Source organism: Ipomoea triloba, chromosome 4, assembly GCF_003576645.1.
Source record: "Ipomoea triloba cultivar NCNSP0323 chromosome 4, ASM357664v1".
Lineage (NCBI taxonomy): Eukaryota > Viridiplantae > Streptophyta > Magnoliopsida > Solanales > Convolvulaceae > Ipomoea > Ipomoea triloba.
The window spans coordinates 31,282,456-31,304,923 of NC_044919.1; the positions used below are offsets into that span (position 1 = coordinate 31,282,456).

The 22,468-nt window shown below is 34.8% G+C and overlaps 3 protein-coding genes across 3 annotated transcripts in view; all 3 read left to right on the top strand.

Moving 5' to 3' along the window:
- Positions 1-6,719: 6,719 nt before the first annotated feature.
- LOC116014736 (glyoxylate/succinic semialdehyde reductase 1) lies at positions 6,720-10,158 on the top strand. The gene is made up of 8 exons (XM_031254684.1): positions 6,720-6,900; positions 7,788-7,898; positions 7,987-8,088; positions 8,515-8,616; positions 8,718-8,833; positions 9,319-9,397; positions 9,476-9,646; positions 9,795-10,158. Exons 1-8 carry the CDS (start codon positions 6,793-6,795, stop codon positions 9,876-9,878), a joined length of 873 nt encoding a protein of 290 aa, XP_031110544.1. The 5' UTR covers positions 6,720-6,792; the 3' UTR covers positions 9,879-10,158.
- Positions 10,159-12,048: 1,890 nt separating this feature from the next.
- LOC116015695 (mitochondrial import receptor subunit TOM40-1-like) lies at positions 12,049-18,288 on the top strand. Its single transcript, XM_031255861.1, has 11 exons — positions 12,049-12,300; positions 12,930-13,011; positions 13,149-13,248; positions 13,332-13,427; positions 13,535-13,585; positions 13,790-13,855; positions 15,146-15,247; positions 15,514-15,582; positions 15,662-15,745; positions 17,529-17,624; positions 17,809-18,288. Exons 1-11 carry the CDS (start codon positions 12,168-12,170, stop codon positions 17,863-17,865), a joined length of 936 nt encoding a protein of 311 aa, XP_031111721.1. The 5' UTR covers positions 12,049-12,167; the 3' UTR covers positions 17,866-18,288.
- A 1,609-nt stretch (positions 18,289-19,897) lies between these two features.
- LOC116015696 (CBS domain-containing protein CBSX3, mitochondrial-like) overlaps positions 19,898-22,468 on the top strand; it is a 3,407-nt gene continuing 836 nt past the window's right edge. Inside the window, exons 1-5 of the mRNA XM_031255862.1 lie at positions 19,898-20,053; positions 21,176-21,435; positions 21,660-21,741; positions 22,174-22,247; positions 22,365-22,425. Of these exons, the coding sequence (XP_031111722.1) occupies positions 21,181-21,435; positions 21,660-21,741; positions 22,174-22,247; positions 22,365-22,425 (472 nt within the window). The 5' untranslated portion in view covers positions 19,898-20,053; positions 21,176-21,180. The remainder of the gene's footprint in view (positions 20,054-21,175; positions 21,436-21,659; positions 21,742-22,173; positions 22,248-22,364; positions 22,426-22,468) is intronic.

Here is a 22,468-nt window from a genome sequence, read left to right on the forward strand (position 1 = left end):
AAGCTGTTTGTGAGAAAAAAGGTTGAAAGGAATTGAATATGGAGTCCACGAACCTTGAAACAATCTAGAAAATGGCTGGAGAAAGAAGGAACGTATATGGATTTTCGTTTGAAGTGTCGAAATTGTAAGACGAGCGTGGACGTGATCCGACTTTTTATTTGCATTTCTTTCTGTTAACGTGAAAACATGCACCGAGTGGAGCATCATTGCATCAACGATCCTGCGTGCGTTGTTTTACCACGTTTGACGTGTGCATTCATTATCACAGCTTAAGTAGCATGCAAACGTAGAATTGGAACCATGCAAACGTAGAATTGGCACACTTCTAGGCAGTCTAGCAATCATTATCACATCGACTATGGTACATTTTTGGACCATAAATAAAAAAAAAAGAAGACATTTTTAATATATTAAAAGTACATTATTTGAAAATAATTTGTCATAGTCTAGAGGGTTGGCTTTATGTTACAAATATTATAGGTTGTTTCAATTCGATTTGTGTTGGGCTTCAAATATTATGATTTGTGTCACCTCCGTTAAATATAATATTACAATGGATGGGAGAGTAGTTGGTTCGGTTACACCATCGCGAGGATTACGTCAAGGGGACCCATTGTCTCCATATCTTTTCATCTTATGTGCTGAGGGATTGACTGCATTACTCATGGACGCAGAATGTAAGAGACAATTTCGGGGTTGTTCAGTGGCCCGTGGGGCTCCTTCATTATCTCATCTATTTTTTGCAGATGATAGTCTGCTATTTTTCAGAGCCCAGGAGGATGAAGGTAGAGCAGTTAAGAAATGTTTGGATTTATATGAACAGGCTTCAGGCCAAATAATTAATTACACGAAGTCATGTGCCACCTTCAGTTCTAATACAACTCAATTGGATGCTGACAATATATGCTCTATTTTTGATGTCCAGAGAAGAGATGATCTGGGTAAGTACTTGGGTTTGCCAGCATGGGTTGGAAGAAATAAGAAAGCTGTTTCGACTACTTGTGTCAGCGTATTCGTCAACGGGTTAATGGGTGGCAGAAAAAACTTCTTTCCCGTGCAGGAAAGGAGGTACTCCTCAAAAGCATAGCACAAGCACTTCCAACTTTCACGATGAGCGTGTTCCTAATCCCTAAGACTATGTGTGAGCATTTAGAGCGTGAGATGGCATGGTCTCGTATGTGTGTCCCTAAATGTAAAGGGGGACTTGGTTTTCGAAGATTACATGAGTTCAATTTGGCATTGCTAGCTAAACAGGGATGGAGGTTCCTATCTGAACCAAATTCTTTAGCTGCCCGGGTTTACAAAGCACGATACTTTCCGAGTAGCTCTTTTCTGGATGCTAATTTGGGGAGCAATCCAAGCTATGTCTGGCGTAGTATCCATGCTGCCCAGAATCTGGTTAAGTCCGGTGCGATGTGGAGGTTAGGTGACGGGAGGAATACGAGAATTTGGGGAGTGCCATGGTTGCCATCTGAGTCCAATCCTTACATCTCCATTGATCCTATACCACAACTTGAGGGTGCTACAGTTAACCAGCTGTTTAATGTTGATGAGCCAACATGGGATGATGACCTGCTTGATGATATTTTCAATCCCAGGGATGTTGAGTTGATCAAGAACACTAATATTTGTCCGGGACATGTGGATACTTGGGTTTGGAAGAGTGCTGTAAACGGTTTATATACGGTGAAAGGTGGTTATGAGAAGTTGATGGAAGAAAGTCAACATTCGCCGATGGATAATTTTGCGGATTGGAATAAGCTTTGGGGTTTAGCAGCGCCACCAAAAGTGAAAAATTTTATATGGCGTTGTGTTCATGGCATCATTCCTGTCCGAACGCAGTTAAAATATAGAGGAGTTGATGTGGTGGATGTGTGTCCGTTGTGTTCGGTTAATCATGAGTCCATAAGCCATATCTTATTCTTTTGCCCAAAGGTAGCACCCGTTTGGAATTCGCAGGCCATGCAAAATTGTATTAATCATGGTGCCTCCATTAATATGATTTTTGAGAGTTTTCTACGTGACTTGGATGATAATGCTAAGGTGCAAGCTTTCTTTTTGGCTTGGAATATTTGGAAACGTAGAAATGAGTTAATTTGGAGTAATACTGTTTGGGATCCTGGTGAGGTGAGGACTGCTGCTATGTGTCAATTTGCTACATGGAAACAAATGGGAGCTTCTCGTCAAAGGAGCACTGATCAAGCTGGTGTGTAGCGTATTATTTATTAGGCATTGTTTTAATCTTTGCTAATCTGTTATATTGCCTTAGTTTACTTTTATTGTTTGTTTTGTCAGCGAACCTGGTAACTATGTTGTATCATATGTTACGGGCTCTCAGTCTGGCTTTGGGTGGTAGCGTTCTTGCTATTCCCCTCTTCTCTGTCTTGTGAGTTTATCTCTTTGATTAATACTATTCCATTCTTTTTCAAAAAAAAAAAAAAAAAAGCTTAAAAGTTTACCGTTCAATGTTGAATCTCAAAACTAGATTGACTTGGCTTACCTCTTCGTGGATTTGCGGACGGGTTATATGAAGTCCAAACTTAAGGACGGATAACTAGATATAAGTTTGTTGCATTTTCATTTTAAAAGTATACTTTACCATTAATAGTTGTTGGTTATTTTATTATTTATGTATATTTATTTAATTTATTCAACTTTTAATCAAATTTACATTTTATACCATCATCAAGAAGGTTTAAAAAAAAACATCATCAAGAAAGCCTAAAACTTGACATTTGAATTGATTATTGGCCGACACTTTTGTGTGTTACCCTTTATATTGAATTATTATTAACAACTTATGTTTATTATTTTTATCTTAATATATATATATATATATATATATATATATAATTTATTTATTTATTTATTTAATACTGGATTATTATCAACGATTGACTATTTCTTTATAATTACAACATCATTGATAATAAAACAAACGAATAGTTATAATGCTTAGTAACAACAATAAATTGTAAAAGTAATTTAAGAGTTAAGTGAATAGTACAATATAGTTAGGCTAATCATATCCCTGCAAATCTCTCACACCCTCAAGAATGAGCCCCACTTTCACATCACCCAATTTGCTATTCATTTACTATTCACACTATATCCTTACAAATCTAATCAACTCTAAAAAGTGAGTTCCAATTTCACATCACTTTAAAAAATTAATATATTTTTCTCAATAAACAAAAGAAATAAACTATTAAAAAAAAAAAGTAGGATGCCAACAGCTTTTTGTACGGATGCAACCACATAAGCAATTAAAAAAAATATCAAATAGGTGCCACATGGGATTGCCAATATGGGATTGGCAAGGATGGGGTTAGCTTATACCATCATATGTCATTTTATATTTAAAAGAGTTTATTACTGAAATGGCCCATCAATTATTGCGAAATTATCAATTTGGTCATCGATAATTTTTTGTGCCCAATTAAGTCCCTTGACTTTGAAAATTTTAACCAATTTGGTCCTCTGTTTATTTTGCCGTTAAAATCGGGACCAAATTGGTAATTTTGCTATAGTTAAGGGACCAAATTGGTAAATTTACTGTAGTCAATGGACCATTTCAGTAAAAAATTAACTACAAATTTGGTATCTTAACTATAGAAAAATTACCAATTTGGTCCCTTGACTATAGCAAAATTACCAATTTGGTCCCAATTTTAACGGCAAAATAAACGGAGGACCAAATTGGTTAAAATTTTCAAAGTCGAGGGACTTAATTGGGCACGAAAAATTGTCGAGGACCAAATTGGTAATTTCGTAATAGTCGAGGGACCATTTCGGTAATAAACTATATTTAAAATTAAACAACTAATTTATCAAACACATTTTCTATAATCAGTTAATACTATTAATTGATCAAAATAACGAAATCGATTAGTTAACTCGTTAACTGGCAACCACCCGCTTTTTTTTTTCTTTTTTCTTTTTGTTTTTTATTTTTATTTTTATCTTAAGCGCCCATCTAAACACAATTAATTGCCAATGACTCAAAGGTGATGCATCACATATTGTGATGCAAAACAATTCTATGCATGGTCCACTAAATGCAACATGGCACACATATTTAACAAACTTAAACTTTTCGGTTTGAACTGTTATTATAGCTTGAATATGGCAAGTGTATTAGATTCAATTGATTAAAACAGTATGATAACCAAAAAAAAATCCCCCTTCACTCTTCTTAAAACTTATGTATGCGATAAACAATAAAACAGTTTGAGACCAATACTAAAGTATTAAGTATGTGTTTATGTGAGCATTTGGGTATGAGGAACATAGAGTAAATGAGGATGGGAATAAACAAAATTGTGTGTAATTCTAACTCATATGTCCACTTATGAGCTCTCCCTTCTTTAATTCTTTAACAAGCACACTATTTGATTCTCAAACATGTTAAAAAATATTGAGAAATAGAAAAAGTTTCAAGTTGAATGGTCAAAACTAATCTTTGATGAAACTATAGATGTTGGGGTTGTTAAATGGATTTCGGTTGGGTTCTAATTAAAAGTTGAATATAAAGCTTTCAAAGTAGCCGAATGTGTTCCATGGAATGGGCTTCTCTCAGCTCATAAAACGGCCAATTATTAAAAGCTTTTAACATGGATCATATTCAAGTAGAAACAAATGTATTTCACGTTCTTCATGGAATCAACTAAAATCCTTTAATTTTAATTTATACTTGACATTAAAGATTTTTGTAATCACTTTTTGCATGTTTCAATCTCCTTTTGTGATTGGTTATATTGAGTCTTTTTCAAACCATCATTTCATTTGTAATGCTTTGGTTTAGGGTCACATTTAGTGAAACTTTTTTTTTTTTTTATCTTATATTTTTAATGGGCTGGGCTAGACATTTGAAAGTTTCACGCGCCTATAACCAACATAATATTGTCACGGCCCAACTGCAAAGCCCATTTAGGTGTGAGGTCCTCCGTGAACCCGCGCACACTGTATCGATATCTCACGGAAACAATAAACACCCAGGCAAAATCCGACGAATCCTAAACGATGAAGACGAGTGGAAGAGACATACGGTGACGTGGCGGAAATCGACCGGCCAATCGTCAAACAAAACAAACAGATAAGACGCATAGGTTATGATATCCAAGTATTCAGTATTCTTACAGTTTTAAATATTTGTTGAGAACGATTTTAGATTAAAAAATAAAGAATTGACTGCAAAAAATAAAGTAATTGTCACTATTATAGAAAGTAATCAAGTATTTTACCAAATTTTGTGCTACGAGCTTAGTCAATTGGATACAATTGGGTATACTAAATTTAACTAAGAAGATATTAACAAAATCAAATTATGAAATTATTGTATGAGAATAATGTTTAACTTACTTTGTCACTCTTTTTCAATACAATTGTCACCATTAATTGTTACATTCACAAAGAAAATGACATGGTTTTAAATTAAAATTAAAATTATATTATCAAGAGTCTAACTTGAAATTTGAAGTAAATTCAAAATACTCATTCAACACGAGAAAAAAAAAACATTTCAAGTTTAAATATTAAATTATAATCTACTATGAAGTTGACGTATGATTGTATTAATAGCAATTCATTTTATACAACTCACAATCTAGGTAGTCCTCTTATAAGTAACCATTTGTCACCACACATACATTTCAAAAAAAAAAAAAAAAAAACTAATAATATGTACTCAAGCACATCCCTATATTTGCCAGTATGAAATATATCTTCATTTTTCTTTTGATTCACCCACGCTTCGATGGCTCAAGGGGAATCATCACCCGTCACTTGGGTTCTCCCGATATTCTTTCCCACAAAGAGAACTCACTTGCCACTTGAGCTACCTCATTGGATTAAAATATATCTTCATACATTGACATGATTCCGTATAATTCACTACTTATCAAATTAGAAATAATGTAAATAAAGAAAAAACACATCCAAATTTATCAAATTGTTGACTTAGTAATCATAATTTTATTAATTTTGACTGGTAAGATATAAACAATATATGTTGGGTTACTTATGTTTATTTGCCAACAATTTTATCGTTTAAATAAATAAAAACTTACACGTTTAATTCATGAGTTATAACGTAATAGCAAACTAAGCCATTATGTTATCAAAAGTCACCAATTCTGATTATTAAATTAACAATAAAATGACAATTTTATCATTTTGTTGAATAATTGAACAAAATTGCTGTTATTATAAAGAATCTTAATTAACAAAAGCTAATAATAAAATTATACCGTATATTACAGATACTATATTGTAACATAGTTAGTACTACTATAAAAATATTATACTGTGTAATAATCAAAACTTTACATTGTAACATGGACAAGTTTATTTTATACACACTTTCATATAATGATTGAAATTTGTCAAAAAATTTGTGGTCTAGTGGCACATAGTGTCCCGGTTTATACTCCCACATGAATGATGGGAGTGTGTTCGAGCCTATCTCAGTGGAGATACATTATAACAGAGTTAGTAGTACTCAAAAAAAAAAAATACAATGATTGAAATTTTTATTGATTTAAAAAAAATAAAAAAGAGTAAAAAGGCCTCCATACTATTGATCCAAAACTCCAAATACTCGGTAACATTTACAGGCTAAAAAAAAGTAAATTCAACAATGACGTCATTTGCAATGCAAATTGTTGCTCTTATTTTAGTTAAAAAAATTCAATAAATAGAGCGAGTATTGAGTGGAGAAAGAGCAAAGCAGAGAGCGAGCATTCAGCCCCCCATTGACAGTGAACGCAGTAAGAGAGAGAGAGAGAGAGGAAAATGGAGGAGATAGGGTTTTTAGGGATGGGGATAATGGGGAAAGCTATGGCTATGAACTTGCTCCGCCATGGCTTTAAGGTCACTGTTTGGAATCGCACTCTTTCTCGGGTAAACTCTCTTTGTTAAACAGATTTTTGCATAGATGAATATGGTTATGTGCACATATATTGTTATTGATGATTTGAAGATCTATCTCGTTTTGATATAAGTTGTTGGAATGGTTACTGACTAGTGATGACTGACTGATGTGGTTGAATCTGTGATAGAAAGCAGTAGGGAAAACTAAATTTAAAATAAAAAATAAAAAATCCATAGAATGGAATTATATTTGTCTGTGGTATGAATGCAAACATCGACTTAACTTTACATTTGAACTGATGATAATATTCATTGTCCTGGTTATAGCGTCATATACTCCGTATTGGATTATGTTTACTTGCTGATAAGTGATAATCAGTTTAAAATTTCACTTTCAAATTATTGGAAAGGTAGCTTTTTTTATCATTCCCCCCTCCAAATTTACTATAGGAATTTGGAAGTTTTACAAATACTGGTTCTTAAGTTGACTTATTAATTAATGATATAGTGAATGATATAAAAGAAATGGCTAGGTTGTTTAACCGCCTAAAATTTTTCGTGTTAAACGGTCTGCAAACCAAGTCGCCCATGTCTTAGCTAGGGGATCAGTCTCTTGGTCTGATTGTGTGGAGTGGTTCCATAACCCTCCCTCTATTATTTGGGATGTTCTAAACTTGGATATTACTACTCTGTACTAATTAATGAATCATTGTTTGTTTCAAAAAAAAAAAGTTGACTTCTTAATGGTTTGCCTTGCATGATGATCCAGATGTTATTTATGTCTTTCATTTACAATGATGGAACTAGTGATTATTTACATGCCAGCAAGTCTTGCCTACTATGTCGTTCATTGAAAATAAAATACATGCTACCAAGCCAAGGAATGCATATTCATCAAGATCTTTTCATGGATGCAGTGTGATGAGCTAGTTGAACATGGGGCTTCTGTTGGGGAAACTCCTGCAGCAGTAGTAAAGAAATGCAAGTATACAATCGGAATGTTGTCTGACCCTCCTGCAGCTCTTTCAGTTAGTCAAGAATTCAACATCCTGATTGGCATTTATAGTTTTGATATTCTAAAATTCAGGACCTTACTCATGTTTGATTGTTGCTTAGGTGGTTTTCGACAAAAATGGTGTTCTTGAGCAAATATGTGATGGAAAGGGTTATATTGACATGTCAACTGTTGATGCTGATACTTCTTCAAAAATCAATGAGGTCTGAACTAGATTCCCAACCGTGCTTCTCCATCACAAGGTTTTTTGTCCTATAAAATACTGGTTTCACTTCACTTGTATGTGAAACCATCTACTTCTTGTTAGACTGTTAGAGTAGTTTGTAATATTAATTAATACTCCATAATCAGTATTTATTTGCAATAGGAGAATCAGACATTATCCAAACAAAATAATTAGTATCTTACAAAAGAAATTCCATGACATTTGTGAAATCGAAGAAAACATACACAGAGATGCGCGTTACACTGTTGTGCACATCATTGCATATTTGCTTGATTTAGGATGCTCCTCTGCATAATTTTAGGGATTGCAGCTTATCTATGTTGTAAAATAGATGAAAGGAGGTGAGGGTAGAGAAAATAATGGAAAGTTGAGTGGCTAATTTTTTTTACTATGACTCTTGCAGGCAATTATCTCTAAAGGTGGTAGTTTCCTTGAAGCCCCAGTTTCAGGCAGCAAAAAGCCCGCCGAAGATGGGCAGTTAGTTATCCTATCTGCTGGAGATAAGGTAAGCATACATGTCTGCATGGTATCTATACCATTATCCTATGGTGCATTTCTTCTGATTTTTTTGAATTCATAATACTTTTTTTTTCCTGTTTACCGTAGGCTTTATATGATCAAGTACTTCCTGCTTTTGATGTCTTGGGAAAGAAATCCTTTTTCCTGGGACAGGTGGGGAATGGTGCAAAAATGAAACTTGTTGTTAACATGGTAATGGGCAGGTAACACGTGGTGCTTGTATTATTGCTACAATTGTTTCCATTTTTTTTTTAACAAGATGTGTGGATGTAGTGGACAATGGTATTCGAGAAATTGTATGCTCTTTTAAGCTATATAACTAAAAGTTTGTTTTCTTTTATCCCATACGATTGAGAAATTCTTTCCTCTTCCAAATCCATGTTCACTATTCTTGTTTTTCAGTGTTCTAGGTAGTACTATATGTATAATGGTGTGCTTTGATTCTCAAAAGTAGCCAATGGCTCTTAGTTTCTCCATTTACCCTCCCAAAAGAATAAAACTAAAGGAGAGCTTAAATCAGTAAAAGAGAAAAGGCATGCATGTCCTTTGCCAAGTTCTTATTTTCATTTTTTTGTAAATGTATAAACAAATCCCCTCTTAGATATGCATTTAAAGGATGCAATTTGTAGATTCAATTAAACAAAGTTAATGATTTGCTGAATTGACTTTGCTATTCTCTATTCTGCAGCATGATGAATGCATTTTCAGAAGGACTTGTGCTGGCTGACAAAAGTGGATTGGAACAGCAAACTCTCCTTGATGTGTTGGTGGGCAAATTGGTTACATGTTTCTATATAAATAACCTGGCTATTTAAGACTAAAATTTTGAAAATTTCTTCTGGCAGGATCTTGCAGCAGTTGCTAACCCAATGTTCAAGATGAAAGGACCTTCCATGATAAAAAATAATTATTCCCCCGCATTTCCTCTGAAACATCAGCAGAAGGACATGAGGCTGGCCCTTGCTCTTGGGGACGAAAACGCAGTCTCAATGCCCGTGGCAGCTGCTGCAAACGAGGTAGGACATTCATCAAATGATCTTGTAATCATGACAGTCTGCATGCATTGAAATTTTTTGCTTTACCGTTTTACTTGGGGTCGTCCTTTCGGGTTTTTGTTGCACATTCTAAATTTATTTCTCGTTCTGGCATGTTATTTGCTGCTAGGCATTCAAGAAGGCCAGGAGCTTGGGCTTGGGTGACCTCGACTTTTCAGCTGTGTATGAGACTGTCAAGCACGCCCAGCCTTGAATCTGATAACACGGAACTGTTATTCAGATGAGGATCACTTGGACTGGAATAAAGACATCACCCTTCAGGCCTTCTCTGTAACATTTTCTTGTGTGAAAACTGCATCCTCCTATTGTGGATCACCTGGTTGTACTCTTGAAGTTGCTTCTTAGTTGATGAATTGAACTATGCACAGTAATTGCAGAATTATCCCATAACGTTTCACATTGGTTATACATGCAGTGATACAGTTAAATACTAAAGGCAAACTAGTGCCAAAATAAACAAATTATATCGTGGATGTGTATTGTGGACTAAGTTTCACCATGCGCATTGTGAAGCCGCTATAGAACGATTGGTCAAAATATGCATGTGATTTTTTCATATAGATGGCAAGTGGGCATATTACCAATGTTGATGAATAGTTGTCTTAACGTGTTTAATTCAGTCTAAAATGGATAAAATGTTGTACTATTAATTTATTTTTATTTTCTTTTCAAATTTAACACATGTGACCAATTGAGCTGTCCATACAAACAATTATTTAATTCATTATCAAGCTTGCGTGAGGTTCTCATTTAAGCTTGAAGTACTTTAGCAAGTTTTCAATTCAACACACTAGAAAACTCCCTCTTGTTTAACCAAACAATATACCCTCAATATATATTAGTTACGGATAGAATAATGGAATAGTTGATTTACATGGAAGAGAATGACAGGTACAAGAGTATATATAGGTGGAAGAACAACCATATTATGGTAAAAGATCAATCACCCCAAATCATATCAATCAGAAAAACAAAAACACTGTTTTTTTAAATAAAAATAGAAAATCGTGTGACATGCGCCAAGCGGGCGTGTATAGTGCGGCGCATGTCTAAGCTTCACACGAGAAAATTGCAGCTTTGACAAAACTCCTATATTTGCAGTGAAGCCTCCAAATTTATCTCCCATTCCTTTCTCTCATCCACCTCATTCATTTTTGCCTCAAAATTTGATCCAAAAATCACTAAGGCTATCCTTAATAGTGTGAGGTTTTTGAGAAGATTTTGCAGGTGTGGTGCAACTATCTTTCTCATTTGTGGCCCCATAATTCTAAAAAAAAACTTCAAATTTGCAATAAGACTTGTAACCTTCTCTTTCTTCTATGGTGGCGTTTCTTTTCTCACAAATTGTGCAAAATCTTCTATTTGTAAGGTCATCCCCATTGATAGTTTTTTCATAGGTTTTTAGGCAAAAAATGTCAACTTGGAAAAGAGAGGGTTAGAAGAGAGAGTGCATTGATACCTCCCGCAAATATGGAGTTCTTTAAGATAGCATGGGACCCACCATTTGAATTGAGAGTTGCGCCTCACGTGCGTGATGCGCAAGGTGCAACCCTAAATCTACGTGTGTGAGGCCTTAATTTTTATTTTTTTTTATTGTTTTCTCAGTTTTTATTTTGTTTTGTTTTTTTTTTCTCTACTCCCATTTTCTCTTTTATAATCACATTTATAAAAATTACTCAAAAATCACACCTAAATCTACACTATTGAGGAATGCCTAAAGGCCTTAATGGTGACAATTGTTAGTGTGTACTATTCAACATAGTGTAAACTTTAATTTATAGAAAAGTTTACAATTTTAGCCCGTAAAAAATCAAACCAACTTAAACTAAAAAAATTAATAGATAATTTTCACAGAAAATTAAAGTTGTAACATTTTAGTTATAACAGTTAATTCGGTTGGAATTGCCCATTCCATAATCGTCCGGTTGTTATGCCATGGGCTCGGGTCCACCTTGCAAGGTGGACCCCGAGTCAATGTTCATAATTTCATAACTCGATGTTCACAGTTTCTTAAATCCATGTTCACAATTTCATAACTCGATGCTCACAGTTTCATAACTATATGTTCATAATTTCATAACTCTATGTTCAACGTTATCATAACTCTATGTTCAACAGTGTAACACAAATTTTGAATCTATATAACAAAATTGTGAATATAGAGTTCAAAAATTGTAAAAATTGAGTAATGTAATTTTGTATATAGAATTTTAAATTATGAACATAAAATTCTAAAATTGTGAATATGAACTTGAGGTACATTACAAGTGGACCCGGTATTATGCTATAATCGCCCACAAAGAAATTCCAAGCATGCGCCCGTAGATAAAACGGGTCGGGTTACAGACCAAGCAGATTTTAGGGGTTTTCGGTACTTTTGAGTCCCTGGGAAGGGTTTTTCATACTCTCTCTCTCTCACACCCTCTCCTTTTTCCTTACTAGTCGCAGTTGAATCCGAAGCCAGGCCAGAATCAAATCAGCAATGGCTGCCTTTGTCCCTCCCCCTGCCGCCGCAGCTCCACCTGCGGATTCAAAGCCGGCGGCACCGGAAAAAGTCGATTATATGAACCTGCCTTGCCCTATTCCCTATGAGGAAATCCACCGCGAAGCTTTTAGTCAGTATTTTTATAGCTATTCGCTTTTGATCTCATTGCTTTTATCTTTGTTTTTATTTTTCATTTGGACTTGTTACCTTCACCTGGATTCTATGGAGTTTGATGGCCTTGCTTGAAATGGAATACAGGAATGCTAGTTGCTTTATTAGTTTATTTCAATTTTATTACTGTGAATTCAGTTCTTAAAACCTTGGACTTCATTTCGAACTTTTAATACAGTACTCCGTGTTATCAAATGCTTATTTCTTCTGAGAGCTTCTTGGCGATTATTTCTAGGAAGAAAATTTGAAGAATATGATTTGTTGAAGACAATAAGTTACACTGTCTGAATATCTATAGTTCATATTCAACGTGCATGGCCTTTAAAATAATGAGCACGTAATGTTTACTGTTTAGGCTAAGCATGTAGACAATCTTAGCTGCATGTTATCATCATGTAATACACTCACAATGTCCTGCAGGTCTGTTATTATTATTAGTTGTCATCATAATCTCATTACCGTTACTTTTTTGGGTAGTTATGAACCATTTGGTTATTCACTGGTTTCATGGAAGTTTTTGTGATGTTAAATTAGGGTTTGAATCATTCCAATCCAACAATTTTAATTCTTTTTTTACTATCTTGATAGTGTCCTTGAAGCCAGAACTTTTCGAAGGCATGCGGTTTGACTTTACAAAAGCACTTAATCAGAGATTTTCACTTAGTCATAGGTACAATTATATATGTATATATATATTTTCAGTGGAAGATGCTTGGTTTTCACTGGATACCTTCCTTTTATCCAAGGAAGGGGAAACTGCTATGCACTTGTATTGTGTTTGACATGGTTGGTTTTCCTTTTAATCAGTGTGTTCATGGGACCCACAGAAATTCCTTCTCAGTCGACAGAAACAATAAAAATTCCAACCTCTAATTATGAGTTTGGTGCAAACTTCATAGATCCGAAGGTGTGTAGTTGGAGTACTCCTTTCTGAACTATTTGGACATCTTGCAACAATCTTATTTTGTGAATGCTGCATGTTTGTTACAGTTGATGCTTCTTGGGAGGTTGATGACGGATGGGAGGCTTAATGCTAGGGTGAAGTGTGATTTGTCTGAAAATCTTTCTTTGAAGGCCAATGCTCAAGTAAAATATAAGATCTTTATAGTTTTATCTTTATTGTCTGAAATTGTTGATGCAGCTATTATTTCTACAAGAATGCCTAGATGACTCTTGTTCTGTTTTCTTACCAGCTCTCAAATGAGCCACATATGTCCCAAGGGATGGTCAATTTTGACTACAAGGTAATGCCCTTGCACTAGTAGGATTGGTTTTATGCTTGCATTTAAATAATTCTTGTTCTTTTGCTACATAACCTGATAACCATCTTATCTATGTCTACCTGGCTTTGCCATGGTACAATTGTTATTGTAATTTAATGTTTTACATGTGTATGCTCTGGACTGGGTGAAGTCAAGATGATAATAGGTTTCTACAATTATACTCAGGGAAAAGACTATAGGTCTCAATTTCAACTAGGGAATGGTGGATTGCTTGGAGCCAATTACATTCAGGTGAATGATCAAGTCTTCTTATGCTTACTTTAGACAGATTTCTTGTCCCAAGAGAGTGAATAAATTTTTTATTCAATTATTTAAACACACATATGCATATACATACATAAATTCGGGTTAAAGTTCAAGGTGTTCTGACCTTTGCAGTCTGCAACATGCTTGAAATATCTTTTGTGCACAGTATCTTGTTTGTTCAGATGATTGACTATAATCCCTAATGAGAGTGTAAGGTGCATGAACATTGTTGTTTGTCTTAAGGATAACATAATTGAATGAAAATATCATGCAAATCATCCAGCTTGAGTGAGTTGCCTAATAACTGACATAAGAGAGAGATTCGGTGAACTTGACCATGAATCTGTAGAAGTTACCTTCATTGAGAGTTCCCTATTTAATGAATAGGTTGATCAGTTTGCTTGTGTATCCTGAAGTCTAACATAAAGGACTCCTCAAATTTAATATTGCATTACACATTTGCACTAGATTATCTGATCATGAAGTTTCTGAATTACTACTCTAGGAATAGTCTGCAAGTGCGTGGAATTTCTGATTAATAAGAGGGATTGCTCTGGATTCCTTAATTCATTGCATTAGTTACCATATTCTTGGGACTAGAGATCAACTAGTTATCTTAATATTTCACTTAGGGCGTGTTTGATATAGTGGTTGGACTGTTGGAGCGGTCTACCACTCCAATTGTAGAAATTTCAATTGGATGGGTAAGGGTGGGATGAGTGGAATTGGAGCTATCCAATTAGTCCAATCTCACCATCACTGTTCTAATTGCTCTAATCTGACCACTACCAAAAGGAGCCTTAGAAAAGTGTAGTGGAGTTGTGCTCTCTCTCTCTCCCACCCCACATATACATTTGTGTATTTTTTTTCTCCAACCACTATATTTGGAGATTAATATTACTGATTCGGTAAATTTTGCCTTATCCTGTCCTTTGTATTTCATAGCAAGAGATTTAAAAGCCCATGGTAATATTTTCTGCCACTTTTAATCATTGAATTTTCCCTTGGATCCCCTCAACTCTTTGCATTAGTTACTACATTTGTGGGGATTGTGATCAACTAGGTATCATCATATCCCCACTTAGACAATTGCAATGGAGATGTGTTACACACATACACATGTATTTATTCCTCAGCTTTTTCTTCTCCAACTACTATGTTTGGAAATACATTGCTGATATGGTATGCTTTGATAATGACCTGATGATTTTGGATTCTATTCCTTCATCTCTCCTTATCCATCAATCTTTAAAAAAAATTGATATTCTTTTACAGAGTGTGACTCAACATTTATCTCTGGGTGGTGAAGTATTCTGGGCTGGACAGCATCGCAAATCAGGCATTGGTTATGCTGCTCGGTACAACACAGATAAGATGGTATTGCCAGACCTTTTTAAAGTGTTTGTTCCATTATCACTTACATAGTATGCATTCTGTGGTTTAGTGACTAGGGCTAGTTTGTTGAAAGAAACAATAGGGCTAGTTTTATGGTTTTTACTTGTCTTTATTTATTTTCTGTTTGGTTGTTTGCATGTGTTGTTTGTAATTGAACCTATTTTTTTTCCTGGATAGATGGGAATTGGGATTATATTAAGTTGATTCAGCATTTATATATCTAGTATTGTTTGTCATTCTGCCTACAGGTTGCCACAGGACAAGTTGCTAGCACTGGACTTGTTGCATTAAACTATGTTCAAAAAGTTTCCGAGAAGGTAAAGCTATGACATCTTATGCAGATGTCTCATGTCTGTCCTGGTCATGCACTTACATTAAGGCATTTCTTCAATGCAGGTTTCTCTAGCAACAGATTTTATGTACAACTACATTTCTGGAGATGTCACAGCAAGTGTTGGTTATGATTATATTCTTCGGCAGGTAATTTGTACTCTTGCAAATCTTCTAAAACAACTCTGTCATGGTCCTGCACTTTTTTCCCTTTGATTTTTACTAGTACTCCACCCCTTTGGAATCGTTGGAATTATCTCTGGTATTGATTATTAATTGTTAAGAATAATGATTTTTTATGATTAAACACGTCAACATTGTTCTTGGATATGCCTTGGCCATATTTCTTCACATAAGCATTGTTAGAAGTCAGCAACGCTGATCTTGCCAAAGTAATTTTCAAATCCCAATCCAATCATGTGCTAGTGTAATAGTTTTTTGTATGTCTGGAACAGGAAACCTCAATATATTTTCATGATGTTGGACCTTTTCATCCACATACATAAATGATAGACTCAAACTTGTTAAAAGTGCTCGCTTTTATGCTTAAATAGCAAAAGCGAGGCGAGCGACGAGGTGTCGCTCCGCCTAGGCAAGGCACAGCTATGTGAAAAAGCGTGCGCCTGAGATCGCTTCCGGCGAGGCGACGAAGCGGTGAAGCAGAGAAAAGCGATGCTTAACCATAGTCAACGGCCAAAAAAAATTAACGGAACTAAATTCTAGCTAACCTTAACCATAAGTCGTGAAAAAAACTTTTGCCTCACCCCCAGATCTCCGTCCTCTGCTCACCCCCTCTGTCCATCACTGCTTTCTTCCTCTACCATCATCGAGAAGTAAATTGCAGCTGCTTCTCACTCTTTTCTTCTTCTTCTTCTTCTTCTTCTTCTTCTTCTACGTTGAAGATGACTGAGTTCTAAGGTTAAAATGTTAAATAGGAATAGAGTTGGAGTCTTGGTTGGACACTTGGCATAGTTTACACTTCACAGTTTAGTGTACACGTTTTATTTTATTTTGAAAACACAGTACACGTTTTGATTTGTTTTTTTTTTTTTTGTTTCCATTTTTTTTATTAAATTAAGTTTTGAAATTGTTATAATTAAAATCTTAAAATTCAATTTACATTTAATTCAATCAAGCTTTATTATTGAATTATAAGTTTATGAGGTTATCAATTTATTACTATTTATGTTATTTTGCATTACTATTTGACTATATATATATATATATTTTATAAAGCGTCGCTTTGCACTTTCGCTTTAAAGCGAAGTCCGGGCTTGTCGCTTCAGTGCGCTTTTTCGCTTTGAAAAGTTTGGATAGACTGATCTTTAATATTTCTTTTTAAAACCATTTTTCACTCTCTTAAGGTGATTGAATTGCATAGTACTTTCCAACAATATGTACTTGCAACATCAGGAACTGGCAGAGAGAAATAACAAAGCTAATATAAGTAAAAGAAATCCATTACTTGCCTGGGAAAGACATCTGAGGAAAAATGAAAGAGCTGTTCTGCCCCACTTTATGTGAAACTTTTACGAGCTTGGGACTTGCATCTTTTATAACTTTCCTTTTTCAACTGGTGATAGAAGATGTAAGTCTTGAAAGAATGAATTATTTCTGTGCAATATTATGCCTGGCTGCCAAAATTTTCTCAACTAAATGTTTTCAAAGGCAAATCTGCAAGGCTAAGTCTATCTTGCTGAAAATGTGACTTTTTTGAAAATTCTGAAGGAGAAATAATAATAAAAGAAAAATGAACCCCACTTGATACGAAATGCTTTTTCATAAGCATACTCATAAAATAATCCCAATCATGTGTATTCCATCCTGACAGACTATTGTGATACAATTCTTTTTGTTGCATTTGGCAGCATGCATTGTTGATAAGACACTTGCAAACTATTCACAATCTCTAAATCATTGGTTTCAATGGCAGTGTCGTCTGAGGGGGAAGATTGATTCCACCGGCTGTGTTGCTGCTTTCTTGGAAGAGCGATTGAACATGGGTGTGAATTTTATCCTCTCTGCAGAGGTACCCGTTCTCTACTTTTCTGCTCCATATAGTTAACATCATTCATATCAGTTGCCAATCGAAAATATGGTTTTTTTTTTATGGGTGCCAAGCAAGACAACTGTATGATTATGAATCTCCACGAAAGAATCCAGTCTGTGCTTTCAAATAATGTTCTGATGTGCGCATATATTATGGCCTGCAGGTTGATCATAAAAAGAAAGATTACAAGTTTGGTTTTGGGCTTACAGTAGGAGAATAGAAATGTGAGGCTTTTAGATGTTTCGTCATTCATCACCCAAATACTTGAGCTGAATGGTGGGAGTGAGTGTCTTTTGATTGGTGATTCTTTTTTTCCGTTTTTCATTAGAATCAAAGTGACAAGTTTTGTACTTTTCTATTGATTGACCCCCTGTTAAAGGCTCCAGCTGCGCAACAACTAGCACCAGTGTTGATTTTGCAGTTTTGGAGAAATTAGATCCCAGTTTATAGCGCTGTAGAATCAATCTTCTCTATAATTTAAAAGAATGCCTATTCTGGCTTCTATACATTTGTATGCAACTGTGAATTAAAAGCACAGGTTGCTGTTGATGGTGGTGAACCAGAAAAGACTTGTGTGTGTGTTTGAAGATAGGATTCCGATGTGACGTTGATAACATTTAATATTTCCTAGTATTCGTAAGGTCGACTTAGCAGCCCATGGATTTATGGATGCATACAAATCAGTGGGCTCTCCCAACTTGTGTCGGCCCCCTCAATGGGTTATCTCTATTGTGTGTTGATAGCAGCCTTCTCTAATCATTGATATTCTCTTAACGCATGATATTTTAGCTATTAAAATAAATTAAAGGATTATGAACATACTTCAAAATTTTGATTTATGGGCAAACTTTTAGTTGCTACCAAAAGATGTGTTTTGATTTTTTGAATGAAATGTCTTGTAATTTTAGTTGGTTAATAGACTATTCCTATGAAAAGTTAAATTTAGAACTATATAGTTATTAAGCTAGTTGTGTGACCAATTCAATTGAACTGGTTACCATATGCTTCAAAATTGGAGCTAGGTGCATATGGTTTTTAAGAATTGTGAAAAGAATAATATTGTGTATGTATCATTTTTTATTTCATATTTTTACGTTGACTTGATATGTTCCGATTATAATTTAAATATGCAGCAGGAATTTTATTTGTTGGGAGCATTTATTTATTTATTTATTTTGGGCGAAAGAAGTGTCTGTGAGTAGTCGAAATTCGTTGAAATTGTTGGAATGGTAGTTAAGAAAAAAAAAAAAAAAAAGGGAGTCGTACCGTGTTTGATTAAGATTGATGAGGATGGTACGGATAACGACCCGCTGTACCTACCTGCCTCCATGGTGAAAAAAAAAAAGTTCTACTATACATACTCTTAAATTCTACTTTCTAAGTGGTAAACAGAGATTGAAAAATATATACATTAAAAGCATGTGAGAGGGTACAAATTAGGAGTATAAAGTAGGAGTATACCAAGTATTTTTTATTTTTATTTTTTTTTAAAAACCCTCAAAAACACGGCGGCAGGTGGAAACTAATTACTCGCATAATGTAATAATTAGTTAAATAATATTATAATTAAAATATATTTTATAAAAAATGATAAATATAGTAATTAAGTAGTGTTATCGCATCATGAAAAGATTCCGTGGGGGCAGAAGCGTTGTGATATGCTCCAAGTGGAAGATGACTCAGCTGTTGCATCACCGCTGCGCCTGCGGTGGTCCCCTTTATCTTGTGATCTTATCCACTACACTTCTCCAGACAACCTTCGCATGCTTTTTATTTTTTATTTAAAAAATTCACAATTCATTAATTAAAGTTTAAGAAATTATTATTATTACCTAAATCACAGGGCGAGTAAGTTTAATTTCTCCAGGCAGCAGATGCGTTAAGATAAGGTACTAATATTAATATATTATCTTATTATTAAATAGTACCAATATGCCATATTGCCATTATCTTATTGTGAAAATAGTATTTTTTGAATGACGAGAAAAATTGATAGTCAATTTAAGTTGTTTATAATTGATTAATTTATATTGTCATTTTGAGTGTCGAATTTATAATTTTGTAATTATTAAATTAGAATTCAATTTATAATTTTATGATTATTAAATTAATAATTTCTACGGAGTATTAAATTAACAACTTGATTCCTTAAAAAAAAAACAACTTATTTTTTGAAAACAAAAAAACAAAAAAACAACTTGATTAATAAGATTGTGTAAAAATATTTTACATGGATGACACTCTTGCGACAAATGCGCAATAATACACACAAATACTACTCCATATTACTTAGTATGGTGCCGAGGTTTTTTTAAGGAGTAGTTTTTTCTGAAGAGCCTGCAGCTTTTTGCTTCTCTCCTTCTCATCTCTGTAGCTCAGCTCTGTGCTCTTGGATCTAATCTGCCCAGGTTAGCTTCTGCCTTCTGGGCTTTTGCTGTTACTCTTGATTCTTTACTGGGTCTTGTCTGTTTATCCGAATCTTTATGTGGTTCCGGAGGGGTTAGGAGTGAAGGGTCAGGGAAATATTTATTGAATCTTGATTCGTTTGGTCTGTGGAAGCATGGGTATCAAATCTTTTGAGGATTTAGGGTGTTTGGAAAGATGGTTTCCTGTAAAAGCTCAGATATTTTGGGGAATAACTGAGAATTTTTTTTTTGAGTTTACTGGTGAGTGGTGACTAAACTAGTTCTGTAAAGATCAGAGAGGCTATGCAGGACTGCAGTAGCACAAATCTAAAGCAAAACTTTTGGGTTTTTTTTTAAGGAATTGAATTTGTTGTTCTGTATCACTGTATGTGCTAAGTGTTCCTATAATCAGCTTCCATTTTTTGGATGATGAGAAAACCTCCTGCCACTACACTGGGTGTGTGCACTAGGTAAACCCTGTCTTGTCATTTTATCTGGCAAAGATTTCACCTAGGTAAATCGGCTTAGATTGCTCATATAGTACCAACACCCTAGTAGGCAAAGGACCCTGAGGAGTTACACTAGCCCGTAAAGAATCTCAAGAAGGTAAATCAGTCTAGTTGCTCATAGCTGATTGATACGCAAACTAGCCTAAGTTGCTCATAGTTGACCAGCTCTACCTGAGGCCATTAGGCTGCTCCCCGGGGAGTTGAACTTGGAACCCAAAAGGCTTTAATCTGGTGTTATCAATTTTGTAGGATATTAGGCTGTTAGTATGCCCCTCATTTGCTCTTTAAGGCTTTAATCTGGTGTTTTTTTGTTGTTGTTTAATATGATGTTTTCTTTACTGTGTTCTGTGTTCATTGTTGTCAAACATTGGTGAAACATTTGTGTTGAAATAATAGAGGTTGCTCTTTAAGAATATTACTTTAGACAGACTGTTGAACTTCAATTCTGAGTTCTGACTTTACATCTTTGTAAATCGAGTCTGTATAGAGTTTTGTAATCTGTAGAATAATCATATTACCAGCGGTTTGGGGGTTGTGGTTTAAAGCGAAAAACTACATGGTAGGTATCCTTATGAGGTTTTCTGGACTCTAAAACAAGAATCGTTTCTCTTTGTAGGCAAAATGCAAAGGGGAATGCAAACGCTCTTTTCTCACGGCAATGTCCTCAAGGCTGCCGTTCTGAGACATGTCCGCTTGGCCAGCCCAGTAATGCGGCCACTTGCTGTGCGCCTCGAGTCAACTTCAGCTGCTCGTATGGAAGAGCATGGTTTCGAGAGCACAACCATATCTGACATTATGAAATCAAAGGGCAAAAGTGCGGATGGGTCATGGCTATGGTGCACAACAGAGGACACTGTTTATGATGCTGTGAAGTCTGTGAGTCTTCTGTCTCTTTGTCTCTAATTTAACTCGTCACTTACATACTATACACAGCTTAGTTATATATGCATATGTATATGTATAAACATACCAATGTAAAGTGAGGTTTTATTTAATATTTACTGTCATAATGTCCATATTAAATTTGAGGCAAAAGTAAAATTGTGTTTTACTTTTGATGACTATGGAGCTGAAAATCCCACTAATTATGACGCTTGCAGATGACACAACACAATGTAGGAGCCTTGGTGGTGGTAAAACCCGAGGGAGATAAGTCTATTGCTGGAATTATCACCGAGAGAGGTATCTAATTACGCTGAATTATTCTAAAAGATGTCTTTGATCTCTCTGTTTTTAGACCTCTAGCATTAGGATATCATTACAATCTAATCAAGTTTATACTATATATATATATATATATATATATATATATATATATATATATATGTATATATATAAACTTTCTCACATTTTTTAGAAGCATTTTACAATCTTAGTGCCACAGGATTCACGTGAAACTTCTAACCCCGAGCTTTTTTCCCTTACACCCCACGCATCAAATAATCCTCAGTGATTCTAGTTGTGTCGATATCTGGATAGAATAATCCACATACCTACTAAGTTCCAAGCTATAGAGTTCTACTTCATCTCCGAGATCCATGTAATTTTAGCAGTGTATTTTCTGGGCTGCAGCCTTATACATATGGTTGATCATATCTTTATTTCCTCCACCAGATTATCTAAGGAAAATCATAGTTCAGGGAAGATCATCTAAATCAACAAAGGTTGGCGATATCATGACTGAAGAGGTAAACTTTCTACTCCATTTCACCGAAATCTTAAGCAATTGATGTCGCACGTGGCGTGTGTGTAAACATCCGTAAACCTACCTGCATAAGAAGAATAACGCATAAACTATTTTGCAGAACAAGCTCATCACCGTGACGCCTCAGACTAAAGTTCTGAAAGCGATGCAACTGATGACAGGTAGAATTCGTTTTTTTTTTTTTTTTTTTTTTTTTTTTTTTTT